Source organism: Ranitomeya imitator, chromosome 1 (assembly GCF_032444005.1).
Source record: "Ranitomeya imitator isolate aRanImi1 chromosome 1, aRanImi1.pri, whole genome shotgun sequence".
Lineage (NCBI taxonomy): Eukaryota > Metazoa > Chordata > Amphibia > Anura > Dendrobatidae > Ranitomeya > Ranitomeya imitator.
The window spans coordinates 661309134-661323601 of record NC_091282.1 but is presented as its reverse complement, the minus strand read 5'-3'; the positions used below and the strand labels follow the sequence as shown (position 1 = coordinate 661323601).

The window sequence follows — 14468 nt, the reverse complement described above, 5'->3', positions numbered from 1 at the left end:
TTTAGGCATCGTCATTGATACCATTCAGTGGGAGTTTAGGTTGCCTGTGGAGAAGGTGGTTGGATTGCGGGAGGATGTACTGCGGGCTTGTCGTTTGAAATAATTGTCATTAAGGGAATTGCAATCGCTTTTAGGAAAACTTAATTTTGCCTGTCGTGTCATGCCCATGGGTAGAGTTTTTTCCAGGAGGTTGGCCAGTGCTACAGCGGGAGTTCGTGCTCCTCATCACTTTGTACAGTTGTCAGTGGAACACACGGAGGATTTTGCGGTTTGGAGTGGGTTCTTACAGAACTATAATGGTCAGTCTCTGTTCCTTGAGGGAGTGGTTGATAACGGGTCATTGGATTTGTTTACAGATGCGGCAGGAGGGTCAGGTTTCGGAGCGTATTTTTGGGGACAATGGTGCAAGGCAAAGTGGCCTGCGTCTTAAATTTCTTCTGGCCTGGTTCGGAATATCGCTCTTTTGGAAATTTTTCCCATTTTGGTGGCGGTGCATCTGTGGCAGCAGGTTTTTCGAAACAGGCGGGTTCGATTTCACTGTGACAACATGGGGGTGGTTTGTGCGATCAACAATTTATCCGCATCGTCGCCTCCGGTGGTGCGAGTGCTGAGACAGTTGGTTTTATTATGTTTGAATTTGAATGTACAAGTAACCGCGACGCATGTGCCTGGCGCTCATAATTCCATGGCTGATTCTCTTTCTCGTTTACGGTTCGATCGTTTTTGGTTACTGGCTCCGGATGCGGAGGTCGTCGGGTTGGAGTGCCCTGCAGAACTCTGGCTGGTGGTGTTCGGGACGCTGAGGAGTTGACCAGGTCGTCGTTGGCTCCTAGAACATGGGAGGCTTATCAAGCAATTTGGCTTGATTGGGAAGAGCTGTTGTCGGCAGAGTCGTGTGTGTCGAGTGGGCCAGAGGAGGCGGGTATATTGTTGTCTTGGTTGAGTCGGGGAGCCTCGGCGGGATGGTCTTCCGCTAAAGTGTCACGTGTCATGTCGGCCTTGGCGTTTGGTTTTAAATTGCGTGGTCAACCAGATTTAACCAAGATCTTTTTGGTAAAACAGGCAGTAAAAGGTTTTCGTTGGAGGTCGAGACGAGTGGATACTAGACGTCCCGTTTCTTTTAGTTTGTTGGAAAAGTTAGGTGGGGTTTTGCCTTCTTTATGTTTGTCAGTCTTTGAACTGTGTTTGTTTCGTTTGGCTTTTTCTTTAGCCTTTTTCGGGGGTCTGCGAGTTGGCGAGTTGGTATCACCTAGCAAAAAAAGTTATAGGGGGGCTGTTGGCTCGAGATGTGTTTCTGTCAGCTGGTCGTGTTGAGTTGTGGTTGCGTCGATCGAAGTCCGATCAGGAAGGTAGGGGTAGTAGAATTGTTTTGGGTTCGGTTGCTGGGTCGGTTATGTGTCCAGTTGCCTGTCTGGCAAATTTCTGGGGGCTTCGGCCTAGTCAGGATCGGTCGTTGTTATACCATGAGGATGGTTCCTTTTTATCCCGCTATCAATTTATGGCGGTTTTCAAGAAGGCTATTGCGTTGCTGGGTTTAGACGATTCTTGTTCTGCTCCTCACTCGTTTAGGATTGGGGCCGCGACGGATGCAGCGTTGGGGGGACTTGGGGCTGCTGCCATTCGGCGTATTGGTAGGTGGCAGTCGGATAGATATCTCAGCTATGTGCGTCCGTAAGGCGCGTCCGGTTGTGTTTTAGCAGGTGGGGGACAGTAGTGTTGTCATATCGGCTGTTTATTTTTACATTTTGAGTCTTTGTTTTGTGTTTTTTCAGGTCCCCTGCCTTTATTGGTGTGGATTTTCAGCCACTCGTATGTCCACTGGGGAGTGCTGCGTGCCGATGTGCGGAACAAAGGTAGACAGCTGGGTTTTGAATGGCGAGTGGCGGTAATTTGTTGGCTTGGTTTTAGGGGGATGGCCTGGAATAGAGTTCTACTGGAGATCCATAACAGTGTCAAGTTGGATAAGGTTCCTAATATCTTAGTTTTGCTTGTTGGGGGTAATGACTTAGGGGTTCGGCCTTTTAGGGAATTAATAAAAGATATAAAACAAGATTTTTTGAGTTTATGGGTCTTGTACCCGGGTTTGATCATTGTTTGGTCTGAAATAGTGCCGCGTAAACGTTGGCGGAACATGCGGGCATTGGATAAGTTGAACAAGGCCCGGATAACGGTTAATAGGGCTGTGTCCGCGTTTGTCGCCAGGAATGGAAGTGTAGCGGTGAGACATTTTGAGTTGGAAAGAGGGGAAAGGGCGTTTTGGCTGGCTGACGAAGTTCATTTGAATGCGGTGGGGATGGATTTTTGGGCGCTTGGCATTCAGGAAGGCATTGAACGGACCATAGTTTTTCGGTGTGGTGGGGACTCGGGCCTTTGAGGCGTTCAATGGCCTCTCGTTGTGGTGGCTGGGGGGAGTCCTGGGAGTTGGTGGAAATTGGTTTGGGGGATCCATTTTGGCATATGACTCCTCTGTTTTTGGAGTTTAATATCTTTCGGATCTGGTGAATGGTGGTTGGGGAGTTCCGGCAGGGGTGGTCGGATCTCCTGGAATTTTACCATGAACAGTGAACCCTCATTTGGGTTTTGGGTGCTCCCGAGCCAGGGTTAGAACGGCTGGGAGTAAATTGGTGTTATGTTATGTTCACAGGATGGGTTGTCAATCACCAGATTATTGGGGCTCCAAGGACTCCTTCTACCCTTAAAAAGTTATTGTATTTGTATTATTGTATTTGTTATTATATGTTAAATAAAGGCTACTGTGGCCTATATTATTCCAAAGAAATAACTTAGTCGTGTGTTTATTGGGAGAATATATCTTATAGTTGGCGGGCTACGGGTATTGGAAAAATGATGGGGTGGGGGTAGTTTTTACCGTCGGATATACTACACCTTCGACAATACCAGGGTTATGGGATCTGCTTTTTTTCTACAAAATTGAACAACTGAATCAACATCCTCCAAGGCCGGTGATTCCATAATTTTTGCCAGGGGTTGTATAAGAAATTCAACTTGCTGTTCCTATGGAAAGTTTTTAACTTTAAAGAGGTTTTAAAAAACAGAATAGTGGAGAAAAGATACATGTCACTTCTTTTGGCATGTGCACACAGGGTTGTTTTTTTATATAGATGGTCAAAAAGTATAAGATTTCTTCTGGAGAACCTCCTTGATCGTGTCTTTCCTGTGGGGTTTGGAGGAGTTTTCAGTTTTCTGAGCCATACTTTGAAATCTTTTGATTGGACACTGCCTAGATTGGAAAGGTTTCCTTTGTGATCCTGTACAACAAAGAAGTGAAAACACTTTCTTTTCTCACTCCAGGCATTTTTCATAACTTGAAAAAAAAAACACAAAAACACTCAAAATACCAGTGAAGTGGTTTACTATAGAGATTAATAAAAAATAGTTTTTTGAGGATTTGTTTAAGGCACTTTTTGGTGCGGACCCACTCCAAGAACTCCTAAAAATACTGTGAGTGCACTTAATCTCGATATATGTGCACGCTGAATCTTTTTGGTGAGTTTCTGGAGCAGAAAATATGAGGTTTTGAGGAGGATTTAGAGTTTCCATCTAGTTAGTTTCTGCTCCATAAACTCTGTAGATCTGTAAAAATGGAGTTTGTCATGAAGTTTTTGTTGCGGAAACTCTTAAAGCTCGCTCACATTAGAGTATAGCGTCCGATGATTCTCTCATGCAAGACAATCGGATGCTAAATGCAAATGACCCGCGGCTCAACCTCTGCTGCGAGCGTGAGCCGAGGGTCATTTTACTGTGATCCCGTTCTCTCGAATGCCAGAATCGGGTCACAGGCACGGAGAAGATGGAGAACTTAATTTCTCCATCTTCTCCATTGTGTGAGTTGGCGTATCTCAGAATGCACTCAGATGGCATCCGAGTGCAGTCCGATTTTTTGCATGCACCCATAAGGGTGCGCGCTGTCCAATATATACTGCCTATCATAGCATTCAGTTATTTTTTTTCCCTCATACTGACTTGACATGAGAAGAAAAACTTTAGCCAGCACTGCCCCATAGTATAGCATTGGAGCGAGTGCCATCCGATGATAACTTCTGAGTTATACGCTGGCTACTCGCCAGTGTGAGCAAACCCTTAAAATGCGATGCCAAATCTCAAACTCTCAGCGCATTGTGGGATTTAAGTAAATCCGTTAGGGGTAGGTCTGTTGGCAGTTTTGGATGCAGCTTTGGATGTGACTAGTGTATAATAAATGCGGATTTATGGTAGATAAGTGAATCACCGATCACTGCTCATTACCGGTCTTGCACCTCTGATAAATCCCCCCCCTCCGGCCTCTCCCGGCAGCGGAGCTGATTATTTCCCATCGATTCTCCTGATTCGTTATCTTTGTCCTGCTCTGTCGCAGACTTTTATTTCATCGTATTCTGGTGCAGAGACCCCGGGGACTTCTTCCATTAATTATATATAAACAACTTCCCACCGCTGATAGACGAGCGATATGCTGCTGAGTACAAAGGAGGCCCAAACATGTCTGCTGCAGAGGAGGGGCAGGGAAGGTAAACCTTAAAGGGCATGTCCCCCCAAATAAAGTCTTCAGGTGTGTCTCTGTCCGGAGGTTAGAAATCCTACCCAGGCTCTCTTAGCTTTGTCTCCTTTTGGGAAAGCCAAATGATAACCATAGCAAGGGAAATCTGTCTAGTCTAGGCTGGTAATCTGGAAATTCACATCTATAGAAATTTTTTTCTCAGAGGCAGTCTATCTTAAACTGATGATAAGGGGGGCTCTGGCACTGTTTATAGGTGGTGTTATAGGGGAAAATCAGTCTTAGGGCTCACTCAGACTGGTGAGTAGCTAGCGTAAAACTCGGACAAGTGCTAACTCGACAAGTGACATGAGAAAAAAAATCTCTTGATTTTGCAACTGGCAGCGTATATTGGACTCCGCGCACCTATATCAGTCTATAGCTTTGTGTAAAATATGGGACTGCACTCAGATGTCATCTGAGTGCAGTCCGATATACAGCCAATCACAGAACGAAGATGGAGTAATTAAGTTCTCCACCTTCTCCGCATCTGTGATCCGATTCTTGTTTGTAAGAGACCTGGATCACAATAAAATGACACTCGGCTCACACTCGTAGCAAAGGATGAGCTGAGGGTCATCTGCATATAGTATCTCATTCTCTCACATGAGAGAATCATCGGATCCTACTCCCAGTGTGAACAAGCCCTTCACACTTATGCTATCCCGCCACTACTGTTCTTCATGTCCGCACCATCCCACCGCTACTGTCCCTCACACTCATGCCTTCCTAAAACTACTGCACACTACACAGGTGATTGTAATGAGAGCTAAACTTCTCTGGTTCTCAGGTGACAACTCACTGTCTCCCCCTGCTGGTTCACTTTGCATGCACAATCTGATATCACTAGGTATTTTATTGTGGAATACAGATATATACTCAGTACTCCCTGGTCTGATGGTGCAATACGCAGCGCAGTGCAATGTTCAGAAGTATACAGTATATACACAGAATCGGACTGTGCAAACATTTTAGGCAAGTGTGGAAAAAATGCTGTAAATTAAGAATGCATTTAGAAATAGTAGTGCTATAGTTTATTTTCATCAATTGCTAAAAGGCAAATGAACAAAAGAGAAAGCTACATCAGATCAATATTGTCCTTTATCAGTACTTTTAAGAATACTCGTATAATGAGGGGTTTTGCAGAATTAGGGTGTTTCCACTTTCCGTAAAGGCAGCGCTTTGGACGCAGCAATACCCGCTCCGTCCAAAGCGCCGCCGGCTTTTGTACGTACGGTGATTCCGCATGTGTTCATAGGATGGTGCTATTTATTTTGTGGAGACTGAGCGTCCCTGCAAGATAAATAGACATTTTGCGGTCTATAAAGACGTGCAACATGTGCGTATACGCAGGTCCGCCACCTGCATCTTTGAACGCATAGTGGAGACGGGATTTCATAAAATCCTCTCCACTATGCTGTAACATCTGGACGCCGCAGCTGTATGCAGCGTCCAATCCGCAGCAAATACTGACCATGGAAACATAGCCTAAGGGTACCGTCACACAGTGCAATTTTGATCGCTACGACGGCACGATTTGTGACGTTCGAGCGATATAGTTACGATATCGCAGTGTCTGACACGCTCCTGCGATCAGGGACCCCGCTGAGAATCGTACGTCGTAGCAGATCGTTTGAAACTTTCTTTCGTCGTCTAGTGTCCCGCTGTGGCGGCATGATCGCATGGTGTAACATGTATCGTATACGATGTGCGCATAGTAACCAACGGCTTCTACATCGCACATACGTCATGAAATTATCGCTCCAGCGTCGTAGATTGCAAAGTGTGACAGCAGTCTACGACGCTGGAGCGATATTGTTACGACGCTGGAGCGTCACGGATCGTACCGTCGTAGCGATGAAAATTGCACTGTGTGACGGTACCCTTATAGTTAGGTGTATTAGTGACCAATTATACTAAACAGATGGTAATGATCATCATTTTCATTAACTGAAACAGCTGTGCAGGAGGCTTAAAACAGGGCGAGGAACAGACAAACTCTGCTACAATGGTGAAGTTGTGGAAGAGAGTTTTGTGTTACAGGTCACACACCATAGCAATACTGACACAGCAAAAAGGTAGTTATACTGCATCAGTAAGGTGTCTCCCAGGTAAAGCTTTCATAGCATATTGGGGTTTTCAGATGTGCTTTTGGAGAAGCACCAGAAAATGGACAACATTGAGGATTATAGATTCCCTGGCTGGTCAAGGAAACTTAATGCGAAGATGAAAGCACGTCACGTTACTACGCTTCAATATCGGAAGATGTCCAGCAGTGGCACCAGCTCAGAACTGGCAGCAGCCAGTGGCCCCCATTACACCCAACTTGAACTACTGTTTGGAGAAGTCTAGTCAGAAGTTGGGTTCATGGAACAATTGCGACCACAAACCAGACATTCACATAAACATATGATTTATCTTCCTCATTCACTTTACATTTTTGTCATTTTTGTTAGTTGATACAAATAAACTCTTAACATTTTCTATTTTTGAAAGCTTCTTATTTTGTAGCATTTTTTTCCCCACACCTGCCTAAAACTTTTGCACAGTGCTGCATATAAATGCTGTAATGCTCAGCACTGGGTAATACATATCAGTGTATTACTTTATCCGGTTACTCGGTGAATAATGGATGCATTAACCCCTCGCTCTCTCACTAATCTTGCTTTTGCAGTAATATCTCACACATTTTTTCTATAAGAAGCAACTTTTTAACGAGCTGGAAAGTCTCAGAGAAGAAAGTATTGATTTCCTTCTGCAGCGGATGGAGATATTATCATATCCATAATGGTGGGTTATAAAATCACTATCCTCCAAAGTCTGGAGAGACCGGCCTCTGCATCTCGTCTTTTGGTACATTGTGGTGACACCCCTACACCTCCCTCTGCTGTGATATGGGATTCAGAAGTAAGAACAGACATTTGTCACTCTGTATACATAATTTATTGAAGAAAAAATACATACAAAAAGATATACGCATAAAAAGTATAAAAAAACATAATACAATGACATATTAAAAATAATGATATAACAGCTCAAATTATTGAATTATTTTCTCACTATTGGACGACATACCCCTTCTGAGTTGTTGCTTTATCATTATTTTTAATATGTCCTTGTCTTATGTTTTTTATACTTTTTACGTGTATGTCTTTTTGTATGTATTTTTTCTTCACAAAAGTATTGACATAATATTTGTGATATTGTCCCCTTTTGGAATACCCATTTTTTTGTTTTCTGACTACCTCTTTAAGCTCATCAAGAGAATGCCAAGAGTGTGAAAGCAGTCATCAAAGCAAAAGGTGGCTACTTTGAAGAACCTAGAATATAAGACATAATTTCAGTTGTTTCACACTTTTTTGTTAAGTATTTAATTCCACATGTGTTAATTCATAGTTTTGATGCCTTCAGTGTGAATTTACCATTTTCATAGTCCTGAAAATACAGAAAAATCTTTAAATGAGAAAGTGTGTCCAAACTTTTGCTCTGTACTGTATATGGCCACTGCTGTGCTCTGCGTAGATAGCCTGTGCTTTACATAGTGTATATGGCCACTGCTGTGCTCTGCGTAGATAGCCTGTGCTTTACATAGTGTATATGGCCACTGCTGTGCTCTGCGTAAATAGCCTGTGCCTTTACATAGTGTGTATGGTCACTGCTGTGCTCTGTGTAGATAGCCTGTGCCTTTACATAGTGTGTATGGCCACTGCTGTGCTCTGTGTAGATAGCCTGTGCCTTTACATAGTGTGTATGGCCACTGCTGTGCTCTGTGTAGATAGCCTGTGCCTTTACATAGTGTGTATGGCCACTGCTGTGCTCTGCGTAGATAGCCTGTGCCTTTACATAGTGTATATGGCCACTGCTGTGCTCTGTGTAGATAGCCTGTGCCTTTACATAGTGTGTATGGTCACTGCTGTGCTCTGTGTAGATAGCCTGTGCCTTTACATAGTGTATATGGCCACTGCTGTGCTCTGTGTAGATAGCCTGTGCCTTTACATAGTGTGTATGGCCACTGCTGTGCTCTGCGTAGATAGCCTGTGTCTTTACATAGTGTACATGGCCACTGCTGTGCTCTGTGTAGATAGCCTGTGCCTTTACATAGTGTGTATGGCCACTGCTGTGCTCTGTGTAGATAGCCTGTGCCTTTAGATAGTGTGTATGGCCACTGCTGTGCTCTGTGTAGATAGCCTGTGCCTTTAGATAGTGTGTATGGCCACTGCTGTGCTCTGTGTAGATAGCCTGTCCCTTTACATAGTGTGTATGGCCACTGCTGTGCTCTGTGTAGATAGCCTGTGCCTTTACATAGTGTGTATGGCCACTGCTGGACTCTGTGTAGATAGCCTGTGCCTTTACATAGTGTACATGGCCACTGCTGTGCTCTGTGTAGATAGCCTGTGCCTTTACATAGTGTGTATGGCCACTGCTGGACTCTGTGTAGATAGCCTGTGCCTTTACATAGTGTACATGGCCACTGCTGGACTCTGTGTAGATAGCCTGTGCCTTTACATAGTGTGTATGGCCACTGCTGGACTCTGTGTAGATAGCCTGTGCCTTTACATAGTGTGTATGGCCACTGCTGGACTCTGTGTAGATAGCCTGTGCCTTTAGATAGTGTGTATAGCCACTGCTGGACTCTGTGTAGATAGCCTGTGCCTTTACATAGTGTGTATGGCCACGGCTGGACTCTGTGTAGATAGCCTGTGCCTTTACATAGTGTGTATGGCCACTGCTGGACTCTGTGTAGATAGCCTGTGCCTTTAGATAGTGTGTATAGCCACTGCTGTGCTCTGTGTAGATACCCTGTGCCTTTACATAGTGTATATGGCCTCAGCCTCTGTAAAACCATCACCCAGCACAGGAAGCCCCCCGAGGCTCCCGATCTTTGCCCCCTTCTGCATTACACACTGGTGTCTGACAGCAGCAGATGTCTCCCTTAGACAGATGCAGTTACATGCTCTAACAGCTGAAATGGCACCAGCACCTCTCCCCTGCCATGGCTCCATGCCCTCAGTGCCCCGTCCATCATCCAGCCACAATTAGCCTCCACTGTGTCCTGTAGACATGGCCATCAGTTAACTATTTACACCCCACACTCCATATCTATAAAAATTGGGAAAATCACAACCCTGCAGCTTGCATGCAGTAAAAACCATTACAGTGTAGGTAGTATGACGATTCATGACACAGGGAAAGCTGGGTCATGCTGCCTGTGCGTGGCTGATTGTTATTATCAGTCGGATTACATGACTCAGCGGAGTTGCACATCAATAAAGAACATAGATGGCTGCAAGAATCAGTGCAGGAAACATTCACTATGGTTTACACTTCACGACAACGGAAAAGCTGGGTGAAGACCACTATAAATATTGATCATTATTGGTATTTTTTAATGACTCTTTACACATGATCAATTGACTTCTTTGTCGATAAAGAACGCAGTTATTTAATTCTAGACACAATAATGGTTTAAAATGGAGGACACTGGGAAAGCTGGGTGACTACCTCTGTATGACAACTGTCACACTGGGATTTTAATTTTTTGCAGGTTTATATATGACTTTGCAGTGGCCCTCTTGACTCACATTCATAAAGGAAGCAGACAGTAGGGGGGATTTCGAGCACGATACATTGATCATGTACCATTGAAGACACTGGGAAAGCTGGGTGATGCCCCTTAAGTATATACTGTCAGACTCGCATTATCCTTATTGGAAGATTTGCATGTTAAGTGGTTAGTTTAGCAGTGGATCACTTGACTCACACGTTGATGAAGAACATAGCTAGTTAGTATAGGGCACATTAATGATGATTTACTTTTGAGGATACTGGGAAAGCTGGGTGATGCCTCCTAAGTCGATACTGTCAGACTGATGTGATGACTGTGATGATTGTGGGTTACAAGACGCTGTGCTCAGTCACTTGAATAGTGTGCCGATTTAAGAACGCAGCTGGCTATGCTAATTAATGTGGGACACATTCATCATTATTAACTATTAATGACACTGGGAAAGCTGAATGATCTGCCCCATGTGCATACTGTCAGGTGAGGATTATCATTATTGGTAGGCTCATACATGACTCTTCACTAGCGCCTTGATAAAGAATGGAGCTAGTCAGACGCATTGATCATGGCTTGCCACGAGGATACTGGGAAAGCTGGGTGATACCCCCTGTGTATACTGCCAGACTGGCAACCCTGATGATTATCGTTATCAGTAGGATAGGTTACAGGTAGATGACTCAGCCTGCTCTTTAATGAAGAACACAGCTTGTGGGACACATTGATCATGGTTCACCGCTGAGGGCACTGGGAAAGCTGGGTGACCACCACTACCAGTATGGCTTATCAGTCATCCCCTCCTCTCACACACAGCTGTTGGATTCCCTAGTCGCCTCTCCCTAGTCGTAGCATTGCAAGGACCTGATGTTGCCCTACCTTGCCATTAACCCTATTTTCTTAGTTTTGCTCCCTGGCATTTCCTCTCCTCACTGAAATCTTAAGATGTACTCAGCAGATGGTGCTGAGGGCTGCGCTTCTCCTCCTGACTGCAGATCGGAGGGAGAGCTCATTGTACATTCTGCCTGCTTCCTGGGAGCAAGTGGGGAATGCTCCTGTGAGAAGTCCCATAGTCCGCCCCCCACCTCCATCCCTGATATGCTTCATCATAGCCATCTTATTCCCAGTGCAAATCCCAGACATTCACCTCATGTAGCTGCCTACATGACACCTGTAGCCATTTTTCTCCCAGCATCCTCTACATTTCTGCATATAGGCTGTGTATGACTATGTATGTGAGCACGATTATTCTCCCCATAACCCGAGGATGGGATCCTAGCATGTGTGAGACCGGTTAACTCCTTCAGGGCCAGAGACACTGTGGCCCTGGAGGAGTAGTCACGGGATGAGCCACCGTGATGGCTCTTATGTACCAAGCTAAGTAAGGTGCCATATTGTATCTATGTGAGAAGACCCTGCACCATGTAACCCACTCAAACACCCAAACCCAAGCGCCTTCTCCCCAAAGGTGTTGATCCTACCTTTTCGTACAAACCCCATGACAGTTCTGTCTCAATGACCATGATAACTATTCCAAACATCCCGAATATCAGCGCGTAGTCACTAAGCCTCTTCCGTTTCTCAAAGAGTGCCCTCCTGTGTCCCAATTTGTATCCAATGTTTTGATGCTTCCTCTTGTTGGGTTTGGGGTAGTTGGTGGTGGAGGTGTTATTGCCTGAGTGTTGGTGGTTCTGTGTGGCATTGGGATGGTGGTGTAGATTCTGGTTGGAGTGGTGCTCATCCTTGGAAGAGATGACTATCTCAGGAGCATTGCTGGAGTTGAAGATCTGAAGAGGTTGGCTCTCGGGCTCCGAGTCTATCAGGTTCCTTCTGGAGGCACTTAGTCGGCTGAGGGGTTTCATCACCCCTCCTGTGTATTTACAAGAGCTCATGGCTATTTCGGTGAATGGGTTGCTGTCCCTTCTGTGGACGAGAGGACTAGCTTGTCTGTGCTTGCATCCTCCGCCAGCCCCACTTGTAGACGCTGAAGTTGGAGAGTGTCCAACCAAGTGGTCACTTAAATTGAGCTGGCTGCCCTGCCTGGAGGAAGAAGGGTGGTGGAGGACGGTTGAGTTGTTGGAAGGAGGTGCCCTGAAAGCTGATGGAGAGGATGAGTGCAACAGGCTGTGATGGTAGCTCTGGCTCTGCAGCTGGTTCACAGAGTCCCCCGATAACGGGCAGTGACATTTGGGTTCTTCATCCATGTCGCCAACCCCTGAATCATGAAGGTGCCCAGAGGTGTCCATGATGGTGGTGATGTGGATGTGATGATGAGACGCCTTCAGCCCCCCAATCCTGACACTCTGTGTGCAATATCCTACAGGGAAAAAGAAGGGGGATAGCGAGAGATTAAATGCAACAGAAAAATGGGCAATGCCCTCCCAAGCCTCCCAAAGATGCCAATGCCATGAAATCCTCAGGTGTTACTTTGGCAGCTCTTACATGTCATTGTATGGTAGGTGCTGGGGACTCGGAGCTGAGATCCTGCCTGTCTTCTCTCTCTATAGCTAGCTCTGTCTCCCTTACCAAGCCAAGCCCATCTCTTGGCAGGCAGCTCCTATTGGCTTTCTGGCAGCGGTGACAAATTGATCCAGCCCTGCACCGTTGCTTTAACCTCCTCAGAGCTACAGAGGTGCCCAGGTGAAGCACCACGGCCATGGTCCTGGCATCCATTCCTGCACCTTCAGCCCCTGAGGTGCCCCTGCACCTCCCTCTGTGTCCCCTTCTCCTCACGTTAATGATCACTGGAACCTTGAATTATAGGGGGGCTGGCACACAAGGGGTTAACCCTAGCACGCAACATATACCATGCGATTCACTATTCGATTGCATGCTCTTCTGTCCAGGCAATGGGTTGGCTATGCCCTGGCCGTGGGCACGTCATCAGTTACAGCAACATGTAATGTCACCATTCTATACATCAGAGTCTCACCCCTTTACCTACACATAGTGCCATGAAGCACCAAAATATGGGCAAGTGACATAATCAGGTATGAGGCATACCTAAACTATGAGGCGCAGACCCTCTTGGTATTGTTTTTAAATATTCTGCATGCCCCGTGCCTCTGACACCTCACATGCTGTGCTTTCCATGAACATTATATATGGCCCCTGATCTGTCTTGTATTACATCAGCGGCACGACCATGAAACTGAAGCCCCTAGTTCCTCAGTTTCTTAAAGGTGGTAAAGTTTGCGTTCTCCGACTTGTTTTTTTTTTTTTTTCTTACAGGGTCTGTTGCTATGGACACTGCTGGGAATTTTGCTTTTACATGTTATTAAGGAGGAGGGAAAGTCACATCTATATTTGACAGATAGGTGGCATTTCCGTCGTGTGCCCTGTCACTTTTCGGTAATTAATCCTGCTGCGAGGAAATCTGACGCTGGACTAATGTCACTGCGGGAACTACAAATCCCATAATGCAGAAAAAGTGAATCCAACTTATGAAATGTAGCATAGAAAATGTAAAAACTATAATACTGCTCCCTAGGAGCACGAATACAACTGATATAATACTGCCCCATGTACAAGAATATAACTACTATAATTCTGCTCCTATGTATAAGACTATAACTACTATAATACTGCCAATATGTACACGAATATAACTACTATAATACTGTCCCTATGTACAAGAATATAACTACTATAATACTGCCCTTATGTACAAGAATATAACTACTATAATACTGCCCCTACATATGCAAATATAACTAGTATAATACTTCTCCTGTGTACAAGAATATATCTACTATAATACTGCCCCTATGTACAAGGATATAACTACTATAATACTGCCCCTACATATGCAAATATAACTAGTATAATACTTCTCCTGTGTACAAGAATATATCTACTATAATACTGCCCCTATGTACAAGGATATAACTACTATAGTACTGCTAATATGTACAAGAATATAACTGGTATAATACTGCCCCAATGTACAAGAATATAACTACAATAATACTGCCCCTATGTACAAGAATATAACTACTATAATACTGCTCCTATGTACAAGAATATAACTACTATAATACTGCTCGTATGTGCAAGAATATAACTACTATAATACTGCTCCTATGTACAAGAATATAACTACTATAATACTACCCCTATGTACAAGAATATAACTACTATAATACTTCTCCCTATGTACAAGAATATAACTAATATAATACTGCCCCTATGTACAAGAATATAACTACTATAATACTGCTCCCTATGTACAAGAATATAACCACTATAATACTGCCCCTATGTACAAGAATATAACAACTATAATACTACTCCCTATGTACAAGAATATAACTACTAGAATACTGGCCCTATGTACAAGAATATAACTACTATAATACT

The 14468-nt window shown here is 44.5% G+C and overlaps 1 protein-coding gene across 1 annotated transcript in view; it reads right to left on the bottom strand.

The window, feature by feature from the left end:
* Positions 1–12630, bottom strand: part of KCNN3 (potassium calcium-activated channel subfamily N member 3) — a 156532-nt gene extending 143902 nt beyond the window's left edge. The window contains exons 1-2 of the mRNA XM_069728888.1: positions 12552–12630; positions 11591–12426 (exon numbers count right to left, since the gene is read on the bottom strand). Coding sequence (XP_069584989.1) covers positions 11591–12355 — 765 coding nt within the window. The 5' untranslated portion in view covers positions 12356–12426; positions 12552–12630. The remainder of the gene's footprint in view (positions 1–11590; positions 12427–12551) is intronic.
* Between the last annotated feature and the right edge of the window lie 1838 nt (positions 12631–14468).